General features: G+C 63.3%; 1 protein-coding gene across 2 annotated transcripts; it reads left to right on the top strand.

Moving 5' to 3' along the window:
• The first annotated feature begins 490 nt into the window (after positions 1–490).
• SLC38A3 (solute carrier family 38 member 3) lies at positions 491–13,958 on the top strand. Of its 2 annotated transcripts, none has more exons than XM_036390873.2 (16): positions 491–602; positions 7,782–7,933; positions 8,067–8,151; positions 8,245–8,360; positions 8,800–8,873; positions 8,955–9,047; positions 9,130–9,211; positions 9,737–9,819; positions 9,976–10,034; positions 10,479–10,652; positions 10,773–10,852; positions 11,489–11,589; positions 11,685–11,809; positions 12,157–12,301; positions 12,764–12,867; positions 12,975–13,958. In XM_036390873.2, exons 2-16 carry the CDS (start codon positions 7,824–7,826, stop codon positions 13,077–13,079), a joined length of 1,536 nt encoding a protein of 511 aa, XP_036246766.1. In that variant the 5' UTR covers positions 491–602; positions 7,782–7,823; the 3' UTR covers positions 13,080–13,958. The 2 variants fall into 2 exon arrangements, with proteins under 2 accessions (XP_036246766.1, XP_036246765.1); XM_036390872.2 differs by lacking the exon at positions 491–602 and adding an exon at positions 7,282–7,411.
• Positions 13,959–14,431: the final 473 nt, after the last annotated feature.

The following is a 14,431-nucleotide window of genomic DNA, read 5'->3' as shown; positions in this document are numbered from 1 at the left end:
GATTAGAGTGACTGCCCCAGCCCTGCTTCTTTGGAAGGAGCCCCTGGCCTCCTGCAGGAGCCTCAGCAGCTGTAGGCAGGGATTCCCGGTGCGGTGTCAATACCTGGCAGGATAGGGATGCCCCATACAGTGATCGTGCCGTGAGGGGCACAGACACCTGGTGCCGTGTGCGGTGTGTGGGGATGCTGTGTGACTGCCCTGTTCCGGACAGGGCAGCGCCGCCTGGACACTGACGCTCAGAGGGGGATGATGCCTGGTGCGGGGGTGATTCACTTGCGGGAGGTGATGCCCAGCGGACACTGGTGCCCGGCGGGGCGGCGATGCCCCGGGGGCGGCCGTGCCCAAGGAGCGGTGGTCCCGCCGGAGCGGGGCGGGGCGGGGCGGGGCAGGGGTCGGTCGATGCGGGGCGGTCGCTCCCGAGCGCTCCTCCCGTGCCCCGGCGGAGAGCAGATTGGGAGCCTTCGCACTGGGGGCGGGATCGGGTCCGGTTTAATCTCGGGCTCCGCCGGATTACGGTCGCAGGATAGTCTCTAATCCGCGGCACCGGCCACCGGGGGCTGCTTGCCCCAGCCCGCAGCACAGGCACCGCGGAGAGGGGGCAGGTATGTCTCTCCGATCTCCCCTGCCGCTCGCACTCCCAGGCTCGCTCCTCCCTGAAGCTCCGTGGTTGGAGGCTGCCGGGAGCTCGGACCCCTCAGCTCCCCTAATTCTCCTCCGCACCCCATCCAGTCCTTTCCGACCTATCTCTCGCCGGCCTCGCTTTCCTGACACAGCCCGTCTCTCTCTCCTCCTCCGTTTCCTCCTCCTCCTCCTCCCGGCTCCGGGCAGCACGGGGAAGGCTCCGGGGCCCGGCAGCTCTGGCAGGTGCTAGCGCCCCGGGGCTGTTTGCTTTGCTGTACTCCTGCCACTTGCCAGCGGCTGGCATCTTCCCACGGGTGGGTGACAGATCCCGCGGGTGCCGGGGGAGGCAGAGCCCAGCGCCCCGACACTGCCCCTGCCCGGAGCGCGGTGTGGGGGCTTCGGCGTGCATCGTTCTGCTGATCCTCACAGTGCCACCAACCCCCAAACTCCCTTTACTTTCCCTGTTTTCTGCTTTAATTTTTAATCGCCCGTGGGAATGACATATGTTTCTGAAGGCTGGAAGCGGCTGTGGGCAGGATCGGGTGTCAGGGTGCCGGGGTGCCGGGGCGGGGGGCACGGGCAGGGAGAGTGGCGCCGGCCGTCACGGGCACCGGGGCTGCCTGGGACCTGCGTGCGGCGAGTCCGCGGGCTGGGGTATTAATAGAGCCTGGCTGCCCGGGCCAGCAGCGTGGAAAGCTGGGCAGACACTGCGTTCCTGTCAGCCACGCGTGTCCTGTGCCAGCCGGCGTGGTGGCCCTCTCTGCCGTGTCAGCTCTGAAGTCCCACTAGAGAGAAACCTTCCCCAAGGGAAACTGAACCACAGCAGGTGGTTGTTGGACTAGGGGCCCCCAGGCTGTGTGGTGGCACGGGTGAGACAGGGGACCTGGCAAGTCCCCAACAGGTGGGATGGCAGGGAAGCAGAACCCTGACTGGCTGCGGAGGGCATGGCTGCGCTGAGCTGACGTGCAGGAGATGGGGAATTTTCCACTGGTGTTGGACCAGGCCCAAGATGAGGTGTTAGACCTGTCTGGTCCCTGTGGCTTCAAGGGGGTACCCCAGAGAAAGGCGTCTGTGCCTGGCAGCACTGCCCCGTGTCCCAGAACGGCGTGCTGGCATGCCTTGGCTCAGGAGCAGTGGGACACTCCATTCCACTCGGGGGTGGCACGGGGGTGCTGGCACCGCAGGGACCCTGGCTGGGGCGCAAAGGGCCCCACAGCACCCGGCCGTGCTGCAGCTGTAATCACACGCCGGGGCCACGGCCACGGCAAACAAACAAGCGCCGGCAGAGCCTATTTTCCTTGGCGCGTGGGGATGGGGGAAGGAGCGGAATCCCACGGGCTCCTTTGGAAGTGCAACCCTTGAGAAAACAGAGGCGGATCAGGGCCAGAATGGACCCCCGTGCCCCGGCTCTCCTCACCGCGTGGCTCTCAGCCGCCGTGTGCCTCCCCAGCTGCTGATGCAGCTCTGGGACTGGCTGGGTCCCCCCCAGCCTGGTCCTGCTGACCCTGTGGAGCAAATGTCAGGCTGGTCCAATGGTGAGAGTGCCATGGGCAGGCACAGTGGTGGTGCCACGGGGCTTGGGCGAATCGTGGCTCCTGATTGCCACAGGAGGCTGTGCTGGGGGGGTGCCGGAGGCACGTGAGGCTGTGGCTGAGGCCAGTCCCTCCTGATGTCCCCAGCACTGCCAGCAGCAAATGGCACCTTGGAGGTTTTGCTGTTGGCCCCTCCATGTCATCCCACTAAGGCCAGTTGTGTTTTGAGGAGTGTGAACTCCTGGAAAGCATCTTGCTTCCAAGGCAAAACAAAACTCCACAGGTGTGGTAGTAAACCCAACATGTCCTTTTCTAGGCACTCTCCATCAGTCTCTGTAGTGCCACTACCTGTGCCACCACCTTCCCTGTGTGGCCCTGTGTTCCTGGAGGGCAGAGTTTGAAGTTTATAGCAAAACTCATCATACAGCCTAGCACTGCATGAGATGCTTTGGGCTCAAGCTGATGTCTCACCCGGCCTTCCCAAGAACCACACTGAGTGCCATTGGCCTCGTGCTGTGCCCACCCTGTCCCCATCCCCGTGCTGCCAGCTGTCCTTGCCACCTGACCTTGTACCACATGGACTCAAGCTGGCAGGTGACAGCAGCAGCCTGGGCTGTCCCTGTGCTGGACATGACTCCCCTTGCCTGGCCTCAGCTTCCTCACTGCTTTTCCCAGCTTGCCTTGTACTGGTGCTTGGACGTTGGAGGATGTGGCAGGATGGTGATGGCTGACACCTGCAGCCATCCTGGGTTGTGTGCCTGGCAGGTGATGCCATGGCTGAGCTGCACCATGGCTCTGGCACTGGAAAACCCTCTCCATGGCCCCACCGTGATGTTTGGTTTTACAACTCCCTTCCCTGTATTGCCTTTCCCCTCTCTGGTGTGTCCCAGACACCATTCCCAGGCTCAGGTACAGCTGTCCCCCAAGACAGGGGTGCCATTGTGTTCTTAGAGGTAAGACCCTGGATGGACACTGCTGTCCACATTGGTGTAACAGAGATGGCCAGAAGTGCCCAGGCAGCTGCCAGAGCCCTGCTAGCCAGGACAGCAGCTTTCAGAGCCACTTGTTCCTACTTGCTACTGCCAGTCCTGCCCTGGCTGGAGCACTGGGGGAATTGCCTGACCTGAGGCTGAGCCATGGTGTGGTATTTGGGGCTGAAAGAGGTGAGGTGAGCCCAGGAGCAGTGCCTACTCTACCCACCTTGTGCTGGGGACATGAGTGGGGCTGGCTGGCATAAACAGCTGGTGGGGCTGTCATCTCCAGAGGATCTCAGGTGGATCTATCTCAGCAGAATCTCCCACGGATCTGTTTGGGGAAGGTCTACATACAGCAGGGCTACCCAGAGAGGTTCTCCAGCCATGCACTGGGTAGGTTTTGCCTCCAGCTGTCCTTTCCCACAGCTACTGGGGTTCCCATGCCCATGTGGCCCCCCCACCCAGAATCTTTGCCCCAAAGGTGAGGTGCCTGGCCATCCCCTGAATAGCTGCATTTGCCCCTTTGGGTGCCCCTTTCCTCTGGAGGAGGTGGCACCCTGGCACTGCCTTTGCTTAGCTGGGAGGTGGGGGGTGGAACACCACAGGTTAAAACCAGGTTTGGGTTGCTAATTTTAGGAAGACAGGCTGGAGGAAAGCTTTGCCTGTGTGTGCTTCAGGAGAAAGGCAGACCTACTCCCAGGGCAGCTGTGGAGAGCAGTTCTCAGTGGAAGGCAAGGAGAGAGGGGTTTCTCTGCTGTGTGCCCTGCTGGGGTCAATTTCCCTGGGTAGGGGTTGCCCAGGGACCGCCCAGGTTTGGGCTGTTGCCCAGCTGTGCCCACACCCCCCTGTGCCCACAGCAGTGCCAGAGGCTGACCAGGGACCCCGGTCTGGGGCCACCCTGGGTACAGTGCTGGGGGGAACCCCAGGGCTGGGGCTGATGGCACTGGGGGAACATGGCTGGCATCCCTGCCCATCTCTCTGGCAGGGCTCGGTCATCAGCACAGCCTCAGGGAACATGAGACCTGTGTGCCCAGCTCTGCTGAAACCCGAACGGCCACCTGGGCGGGCGGGCAGGGCCGGGGGGGCTGCCGTGCCCCGGCACACAGCAGCGGCAGCAGCGGGATGGGGAGGGATACCTGGCTGCCAGCACGCAGGGCAGGCCGGCAGCTGCTGCAGGCTTGGCGCTAAAGCCGGATTACCACCCGGAATAGTCCCACGGCTCCAGCTGGGCCGGATTAACAAGGATTCATCTACAAGGAGAGGAGATGGGGAGGGACTCTGTGCCCTGTGGGGGTCCCCGCCTGGGGGAGCACCCACCTGCTGCCAGGGGCACCCCGTGCCTGCGCTGGGCACAGGTGGGAGCTGTGGGTGCTCACAGGTGGGTGCTGCGGGCTGTGGGGACATTCAGGCTGGTGCTGTGTGGCACAGGCAGGGCTGGCAGGACTGGCCGCCTGTCCCCACGTGTGCTGCGCTCTCACCGGCACCGCCTGCGCTGCTGGGGACTGTGCCGGGCCGGGGCCTGCCCGGGGAACGGGCACAGCGCAGGAGCCAGGCTTGCCCAGGGTGATACACATCCTGCTGGCCACGTTGCCTGATGCAATGGACCTCCCATCCTACAAATCTGCTGGCACTGCCCACAGAGCTCCCCTGCCCAGCCCCCCGCTCCCGCCGGTGCCTGCCTCGCGCTGGGATTTTCCACCTTTTAAATGAGGTGCGTGGAAGAGAGGTGTGAGGCAGAGAGAGGGATGCGGTCCCTTCCAGGACCCAAACCCTCACCGTGGTGCCCTGGTCCCCGAGGAAGGCTGGCCACGGGCCGAGCTGAGCCCAGGACTGCCCGTCTGCCAGAGCAGGGCAGGGATTTGGGAGCCGGGCCGCCCCACACACGTGTCCCCATCGCAGCGAGGGCGGGCAGGCTCTGTGCTGGCCGAGACGAGCGTGCGAGACCAAACGCAGCCTGCCCGGGAGCGCAGACGTGGCCGGCGGGACGGGACGTGCCGTCCCACGCATCCGGCTCCGTGCTCCTTCTGCCGGGGCTGCGGGTCAGCACCAGGGCCCGGCCCAGGCTGCCTGGCCACCCCGCAGTGTTAGTGGGGGTTCACCAAGCTCTGGGAGCAGCCTGGGAGAGGTGGGAGGTCTGGCTGCAGCACTGTCCTTGTGTCCCAGAGCCCGGCAGGCAGTGGAGAGGCACATGCCGGGAAATCGATGCAGCTTGCCCAGCATCCCCAGAACGTGGCCCTGGGTGCCACAGCGTGGGGGGGTTCTGTGCCCACGCATGTGGCCAGGTCCACACCATCAGCTGGGCGAGCGGGCGCTGGAGCTGCTGGTCAGGAGTGGGATGATGCCAGGCAACATGTGGGCTACCCAACATGGCAGTGAAGATGGCAGCATCCCATCTGTGCGGTGGCACCCTGAGGGAGGAGATCCCTGAGGAGACGCTCTTTCCCCAGAGCAGAGGGTTCCCAACTAAGGTGGGCACACAGTGAGGCGGTGAACCCACCAACCCCACCTGGAGGGGAACCAAGCCACCCCTTTAGGGCCACTCGTCACTCTGTATTTGCTGTTCTGCCTTATCGCAAGGCAAACAGCAGCAGGCAGGGCTCACACTGCCCGATCGAATTGTCTCATGCTCCCTCCTCTTTCATCTCCCCCCTTGCCCTGGCTACTGCCACCAGGAGAGCCTGGCCGGGGAGCAAAGGCCAGGGCCAGCTGGGGAAGTGGCAGTGAGTGGTGCTGGGCCCGTGCCAGGGCTGTGCCAGGGCTGTGCCAGGCTGCCCGGCGGGAGGAAGCGTCTGGGTGGCAGCACGAAGCCCGGTGCATGCTGAATGAGTCCGGCCGTGCCGCTTGCTATTCCGAGAGACGCTTGGGGGAAGAAGTTGGTATTTCCTGAGCTGCCCAGAGAGGTGTAATTATAACCTGGGAGAAGAAAGGGGCTGCAGACGAGAGTGCCCAGCCTTCCTGGCGCCCGTGGGGGAGCGGGCAGGGGAGTGGGCAGATGCTGCCTGCCACCAGCGGGATGCGGTGAAGCCCTGCCCGCAGGCAGCCCAGCGGCACCGGGGGGCTTAGGGAGGTGTTGGAACATCACAGATCTGGTGGCCCCCCTCAGTCCCATACTGGGTGAGTGGTGGGTTCAGCGATGCCTGCCCATGGTGGGAAGGCGCAGAGTTAACGGTGGCTTTTGGACGTGCTGGCAGGCTTGTTCATGCCTGGATCCATCCCAAGCGGAGGCCTAGTGGAGGGGATAAATCGTCACCCAGAACCCGCCCTGCGCTTCCCTCTCGTCCCCCGCATGGCTGAACCTTCTCATTTTGGTCCCTGCTGGCCTGTGTCCTGCCTCAGCTTCCCCACCTGGCTGGGTGCTGCAGGTAGGGTGGCCCAAATATGTGCCCACCACCCTGGGCCAACCACAGGGGCTCGGCCCCCCTAGCAGTGCCAGCAGCCAGTGTGTGGCCTGGGATGACCCTGCCAGGTCTTTGTGGCCTGGATGGGCAGGGACAAGCAGGGCAGCAGCTCAGGAGACCGGAGGTGCTGGCACCCACACCCTGACGTGTCATCCTTCCCTTGCGTGCCAGCAGGACTGCTGGACCCAACTGTGCTGTGGGAAGGCTCCTCAGATTTCTGGGGACACCCATCCCCTGGGAGCATAAAGATGGGCATGTCCCCTCCTCACCCCATGGCGACCCCCGGCAGCGGGGTGGTGGGACAGCAGCATCCTCCCGGGACTGGGGACCACACTGCATCCCAGCCAGGCCTAACCTCCAGCTGGGTGGCAGCAGCCCTTGGCTGGATATAGCCCCAGTGTGGAGCCCCCTGGCCAGCCGGACAAGACCCCAGCCCCTCGGGGCAGTGGGGGGTGGCGGGACCCTGCCCCGGCTGCCAGCCTGCCCCAGAAAGCCACCCTGTGCCGTTTCCCAGCGGGGCGGGGAGGGCCGGGGCTCGCACAGAGGCGGCTTTGTGTGGCGTGCCAAGGCGTCCCGCGCTCGGCAGCCCGGCCGCCTTCCCCTGCCAAGGAGCTGTCTCCCGGCCCCGCGCTCTTTCCTGCTCCGTTTGTCCAGCCCTGACGTGCCCCCGAGCCCCCCGCCTTGGCACCCCGGCAGCGGCGGGACGTGGGTGAGCCCTTCGCGCCGGGCAGCACCACGGGCTTTACATAACGGCGGCTGGGGGGTCCCTGAGCTCCCGACCCCGTCCTCAGCCGCCCTCCCAAACACCCCCACTCGCCTGCTGGCACCTGTCTGCAGGAGGGGAAACTGAGTCATGGAGCCGAGAGCTGCGGGCAGGGGAGTGGAGGTGGGCAGGCGGTGTGGATGGGGACTCTGGGGCTGGGCAGTGCTGTGCTGTGAGCAAGGGGACGGGGTGGGTTGTGGCATGTCTGGCTGGGCGAGAGGGCACCCCCACACTGGGGCTCTGGTGGGGGTGGAGCTGAGGGGCTGAGTTCTGTGGGACATTGTGTGCTGAGCGGGCAGAAGGGAGAAGCACACCACCGTGATGCCTGGCTTGGTGACCCTCCCATCCCCGGACGCCTGTCCCTGCCGTGCCACCAGCGCTGGTGCTGAGCCCAGCTCCAGTGTCCCTGGTGGAGGCAGGACTTGTGAGGCTCCAGGCCAGCCCCTCCGCTGCTCCTGCCCAGAGCTGGACCTCTGTTGCCTCCCTCTTGCAGAGCCTGAGTAGAGCCCATAGCAAGCCCAGCTGTCTCCCAGCCATGGATACCACGGACGTGCCCCTCCAGGCTGAGATGGTGGAGCTGGTGCCCAATGGGAAGCATGCGGCCGCACTCACCGCCACCACTGTCCCCTCACTGGCGGGTGACAGGTAGGGCACTCAGGGCAAGGGGTGGTGCAGGGACTCGGTGGGTCCTCTGAGCTGCTCCCTGCCCTTGAGATACCAACCAGTGCTGCTGGTCCCTGTCTCTGCTTTGGCTTCACTCCTCTCCCTCCATGGACAGATTTGAAGAGAACCAGACTGGCGTGGCAGAGATGGAGGAGTTCCTGCCCCACGGTGCCGAGAAGAAGCAGACACACTTCACTGATGTGAGTAGCAGCACGGGCACAGTGCTGGGGGTGGGATGGGGCAAGCTCACAGTGTGACTGCTGCATCCCCTCCCTGTTGTGTCCTGTGAACAGTTTGAAGGGAAGACGTCTTTCGGGATGTCCGTCTTCAATCTGAGCAATGCCATCATGGGCAGCGGCATCCTGGGGCTGGCCTATGCCATGGCCAACACCGGCATCATCCTCTTCCTGTGAGTGCCATGGGGGCATGGGGGGGATGTCCAGGCCTGGGGGGCTCCTCCAAGGGGATTGGTGGGTACAGGCAAGAAAGAAGTCTCTGGCTTGGGGTCATGCAGAGACCAGTGTCCTGCTGGCTGAACAATGCCCATTGCTGGCAAAAGTCTGCCTGAGTGCTGTGCCCCACTTGGGGGGAGGAGGAGGAGGGTGAAGGTTTGTCTTCCTTACTACAAAGTCAGATTTTCAAAAGTAGCTTGAAGGACGTGAGTGATGGCTCCTTTTGGGTGTGAAGACATGGACTGAATCTGCCCCATGAACACCCAGCTGGTGCTGAGGCAAGGGGACAATGGTATCCTGCCAGGACAGGCAGAGCACATCTGCATGGGGTTTGCCCTACAGCCATGTCTGAGCCCTGTGCTGTGACCCACTGGTAACTGTGCTGTCCCCCTGCAGCTTCCTCCTCACAGCAGTGGCCCTGCTCTCCAGCTACTCCATCCACCTGCTGCTCAAATCCTCAGGCATTGTGGGTGAGTGCCAAGTCCTCAGCAGGGCCGTGCTGGGGGTCCCACCCTGACTCTCACCCACCACCACTGCTCCCTGTCCCACAGGCATCCGTGCCTATGAGCAGCTGGGTTACCGAGCGTTCGGCACGCCAGGGAAGCTGGCTGCGGCCATCGCCATCACGCTGCAGAACATCGGGGGTGAGCTGGGGGACCCGCCGGGGCTGGGGACGGGGTGGGACCAGAGAACAACAGTGCACCAAGACCTCCTTCTGCCCTGCAGCCATGTCCAGCTACCTGTACATTGTCAAATCTGAAGTGCCTCTGGTCATCCAGACCTTCCTGAACCTGGAGGAGAAGACCACGTGAGTGCCTCCTGCCCACGCTGCCTGCGTGCCTTCCCCGGGCAGGCGCCAGGGCTCTGGCTCCAGCTGTGCAGCCCGTGGCAGGGATTTACTATCATTAAGCCACTACTATTTTTGATAACTGTCAGTGCTGAATAAGCCCCTGGGTGAGATTAAACCGAGCTGAACTTCCAATCCCCTTGGGATCAGGCTTTCCTCCTTGAGCAGAACCTGGGGCTGCAGGGTGGGGGTCTGGTTGGGTATTGGTCCCCCCACCCCATGCCCACATCCCCACTAGCAACTCTAGCCCTTGTGGGTGCACCATTGTGGGGGTAGGCAGAACCCTAGCTCAAGGGCCCCCAGGGATGCTGTCTCAGGGGTCCCCAGGGATGTTAGCAGAGCAGGATTTCCAGCCTCAGGGGACACCAGTGCCCTTGCATTTGCCAGCTTAAGGGTCCCTAGGAATGACAGACAGCCCCCACAGTGGCTGCCTCTGCCTGCTGTGGCCCAGCAGACTGAGGTGGTGAGCAGGCCCTCTGCTTCCAGGGACTGGTACATGAATGGGAACTACCTGGTGATTCTGGTTTCTGTCACCATTATCCTGCCCCTGGCCCTCATGAAGCAGCTGGGTAAGTCAGGGAGATGCTACCCAGGGCACTGGGGCCTGGCACCCTGGGTCTCCCATGGGGCGATGGTGCCAGCCTGGATGTGCTGGGCAAAGGGGGGACACTGAGCCAGTGCAAGGGTCCCACCCGCACCCAGCAGCCACTCTCCTCCCTCCCTAGGCTACCTTGGCTACGCCAGCGGCTTCTCCCTCAGCTGTATGGTCTTCTTCCTGATCTCGGTGAGTGCCTGCTGGCACTGGCAGTGCCTTGGGGTGCCGAGCATCCCTCCTGCCGGGGTGTGAGGCTGGGCTGCTTGCTGTGGGGACAGCAGAGGCAGCAGGGACAGCGGGTGCTCGGGGCTGCAGAGATGCTGTGGCAGGGCTGTCAAGCTGCTGGGTTATTTTCGGCTGAAGGAACCGAACATTGTGGAAAGGGAGAGGGGGGAAGGTGCTGGAGGGGCATCTGCACATGTGGCCCCTCCACGTGCTGCTGCCTCACTCTGTCCTGCTGCCCATCCCCACAGGGACAGGCTGGGGGAGCAGCATTGCCACAGGGCAGCACTAGCAGAGGGTGTCCCTAGGAGGGGTCCTGGCAGGGTCACTCTCCTGCTGGGCATATGGGCAACGTGTTCTGGGAGCTGGGGGCGCCAAGAACTGACTGGCCCCATGTCCCCCCCCCCCCAGGTCATCTACAAGAAATTCCAAATCCCCTGCCCACTTCCGGAGCAGGAGGGGAACATCACGGGCGTCCTCAATGTCACCACTGTCAGCACCAGTGACTACCAGAATGGCTACACCGTCCTCCAGGCCCCCGAGCAGGACACTTGCACACCCAGCTTCTTCACCCTGAATTCACAGGTAAGGACCTGAGGCTCTGGGTGAGCCCCCACCCCGTGCACCCAGTGAAGATGGGTGGTCCTGGTGCTGGCAGCACCAGCCTCTGGGCCCCCAGCAGTCAGTCGTGCTCCTCTCGCACAGACAGCCTACACCATCCCCATCATGGCCTTCGCCTTCGTCTGCCACCCCGAGGTCCTGCCCATCTACACTGAGCTGAAGGAGTGAGTCCTGGGTGGGGGCACCCATGGGGAGGGGTGGGCTTCATCTGGTGCCCACCCAAAGGCAGTGCCATCCATGTGTGGGACCTGTGCTGGGGCATTGCGGGGAGGTGGGTGATATGACCCTGGGTGGGGCAGGGGTGGGTGCGTGGTGGCTGATAGGACCTGGGATGGGTGATATCAGTCTCAGGAAGTGGGTGATACAATCTGGGGTAGGTGGGCAGGTGGCTGGTAGGCAATATCACCCCTGGGGCATTGTTGATATAACCCTGGGTGGGCACTATCACCCCTGGGAGGTGTGTGATATGACTCAGAATGGGTGCAGGGATGGTATGACCCCTGGGATGTGGGTGCCATGATCCAGGGGTGGTGGTGTGATCCCTGGGATGTGGGTGCCATGATCCAGGGTGGTGGTGTGATCCCTGGGAGGTGGGTGGTGTGATCCCTGGGAGGTGGGTGCTGTGACCCAGAGAGGGTGGGTGGCTGGTTGGTGCCACCCTGCCCAGGAAGGGGTACACAGCCTCTCTCTGCACATCCCACACGCACCCCAGAGTGTTTTGGCATCACCCCTCCTCACTGGGTGGGTGCTTGGTGTCAGTGTGTGCCATGGGGCTGTGCTGAGCCCACTGTGTCCTGCAGTCCCTCCAAGAAGAAGATGCAGTGCATCTCCAACATCTCCATCATGGTCATGTACCTCATGTACTTCTTGGCTGCCCTCTTTGGGTACCTCACGTTTTACGGTGAGCCCTCGGGGAGGGGACTGGGGCTGGCACACCTGTGCCAGGGGGGTGATGCTGCTGGGGCTCACCCAGGGGCTCCTTGATGGTGTTCACAGACCGTGTGGAGTCAGAGCTGCTGCACACGTACAACAAGGTGGATCCCTTTGATGTGCTCATCCTGTGTGTGCGTGTGGCTGTGCTGACGGCTGTCACCCTCACCGTCCCCATCGTCCTCTTCCCGGTGAGTGACCCCCCAGGTGGCTTCAGCACCAGGCTTTGAGAAGGGAAACTGAGGCAGTGATGAAGATAGGGACTGGGGAACAGGACATTCTGGGTGCTAGGAGCAGGACTGGGGCAGAGGCAGGGGTGATGGGGCAGAGGCAGGGCCACAGGGACAAGGCTGTGAAGGGGTGACAGGAACCAGTGGGGCATCAGGGTGAGAGCTTGGGAAGGGAAAGGGGTTATGGTGACCTGCGGGGCCATAGGGACAGGGCTAGAGTAGGGGTGATGGGGATCAGCAGCACTGCAGGGACAGGGTACGGGTCCTGGCTCCGAGGATGGAGTGTGATACCCTGTCCCTGTCCCCAGGTGCGTCGGGCCATCCAGCAGATGCTGTTCCAAGGGAAAGACTTCAGCTGGATCCGCCACATCTCCATTGCTGTGATCCTGCTGACCTTCATCAACCTCCTCGTCATCTTTGCCCCCTCCATTCTCGGCATCTTCGGCTTGATTGGTGGGTGGCAGCACCCTGCTCCTGTCCCTCCTTGATCATGGGGCATTGCAGCAGCATGCCAGCCCCTGTCCTGACTGGTGCTCAGCTGTGACTGACCCTGCCATGCCTCAGTTTCCCCGGTCACCCTGCCAGGAGCAGGTGGTTGCGTGGATGGCTGATCCCATCGCTGTCCTGGCAGGCCGGTTCCCAGAGTGCAGTGCCGGCACTGCTCTTCCCTGCGTGTTTCCCTTGATCCCCCCAGCCAGGCTCCCCCCGCTCAGCACTCAGCTCGGTGCCAGGGCTGCAGGAGGGGTGTGGGGACAGTGCCAGCACACTGCGTCCCTGGGTTCCTGGAAGGCTTTGCCAGGACTGGGGAGGGCAAGGAGGGGGTGGGGGTGGACAGGACCTGTCCTGGCAGTGGGGCTGGCAGGGCTGAGCTGCAGGGTGGGAGGCCCCTGCCCACTCTGTTCTTGTCTTCTCCAGGTGCCACCTCTGCTCCCTGCCTCATCTTCATCTTCCCTGCCATCTTCTACATCCGCATCATGCCCAAGGACAAGGAGCCACTGCGCTCCACCCCCAAAATATTGGTAAGCATGGGCCAGGGGTACAAGGATGGGGACAGGCATGGGGTTCTGAGCCTGGCGGGGAACCCTGTTGCCCTGGCCATGCCTGAGTCCCTTCCTTGTCCCCACAGGCTGCCTGCTTTGCCCTCCTCGGGGTGGTCTTCATGATCATGAGCTTGAGCTTCATCATCATCGACTGGGCCACGGGTGGGGGGAAGAGCGGCGGCAGCCACTAGCCACTGCCGGTGCCCAAGCCAACCTCGCCCCCACCCACCCGGTGCCCCAGGGAGAGCCCACCCTGGGCTCAGCCCCCATGCTGCAGCCCCACCAGGATTCCCTGGGGACTTCCGCTGTTGCTGTCCATCACCTGTGGTGATGGTGAGAGGGCATGAGCCATGGCAGGCATGGAGACTCCTCGACCTGTGTCCGGGATGGGGCAGTGAGCCCGGGGCAGGTCCTGTGCCCCCCAGCCACTCCAGCGGGCACCTTCCCTGCTCTGCGCCTCAGTTTCCCCATCTGTAAAATGGGGAGAATAATACTGCCCTACCTCACCTGGAGCTGGCTGTCAGGTGGAGCTCTTCTGCACCCCAAGAGCCACCAGAAGCAGGCACTGCCAGGGGCGCAGGGCACTGCCTGCCGTGGGGACCAAGGCTGGGCACTTCCCTGGCCTCCCCCAGATAGCATCAAGAGCCCGATGAACAGTGTCCGTGGGGGCTGGAATCCAGCAGGGCGGTCGGACCTGTGACAGCACCTGTGCCCAAGCCACCCGCCCTCTCCCCTGCCATCCCCCCGTCCCCAAAGAGATGCCACCCACTGCCCTGGCATGGCAAGGACACCCCGGTCCCTGTGGACAAACGTGGCCCTCATGCTGTGGCTGGTGGTGCTCAGCCTGCTGCTCCTGAGCCTGCCAGGGGAACTGTTGGCTCCGGGTGCCTGCGGATGGGACCCTGCTGACCCCTGGGCCATGTACAGGGTGGGGGGACAGCTGCACTGCTCCAGGGAGGTGGCATGCACGCCATGGGCTTTGCATGCACTGGCATCCTGCCCATGCTGCGGCTGGGCTGCTGGGAGCCTGGTGCACCCAAGGGGCATGAGGGGGATTTGGGGGCCGGCTGGGGGCAGCACTCACTGGGGGCAAGCTCAGGGCTCTGGAGGCACCCTTGTCTGCATGCCCAGATGCCAGGGTGATGGGCACCCCAGCAACCCAAGCTGTTCCTGCTCGCCTCGCACCCTGGGCCAGCACTCAAGACCCCTACAGCCCTCACCCATCCATCCATCCATCCATCCATCCATGCCGCTGGGATCCATCTATCCAAACATGCCAAAACCCGGAGAGCAGCTCTCCCACCCCCCACCTCCCCTCCCAGTACGGAGGGCAGCCCAGCAGGGTGGGCAGCACAGGGCTGGGGGGGGTCTGTCCTGCGGCAAAGTACATAAGAGATGTATTTTTTTATGAGGTGGTGGAGGCTGGGATGCTTTTTATAAATACTGTACATAAGAGTAGATCTTTTTTAACGTGTTGTGTTGCTCTGGGTAGCTCTGTATAATGTACATATCACATGGGGGGGCACTGGACTCTCACCAGTTG

The sequence above is a fragment of the Molothrus ater genome, chromosome 11 (genome assembly GCF_012460135.2).
Source record: "Molothrus ater isolate BHLD 08-10-18 breed brown headed cowbird chromosome 11, BPBGC_Mater_1.1, whole genome shotgun sequence".
NCBI classification, from domain to species: Eukaryota; Metazoa; Chordata; class Aves; order Passeriformes; family Icteridae; genus Molothrus; species Molothrus ater.
Note: the sequence above shows the minus strand (reverse complement) of the source record. Positions and strands in the feature narration are given on the sequence as shown.

Excerpts from the sequence above, each read along its gene's own strand:
- SLC38A3 (XM_036390872.2), top strand. The coding sequence starts at position 7,379 with ATGGAGCCGAGAGCTGCGGGCAGGGGAGTGGAG. Across the intron at positions 8,874-8,954 it reads CAAATCCTCAGGCATTGTGG|GCATCCGTGCCTATGAGCAG; the intron begins GTGAGTGCCAAG and ends CCTGTCCCACAG. Across the intron at positions 9,048-9,129 it reads CACGCTGCAGAACATCGGGG|CCATGTCCAGCTACCTGTAC; the intron begins GTGAGCTGGGGG and ends TCTGCCCTGCAG.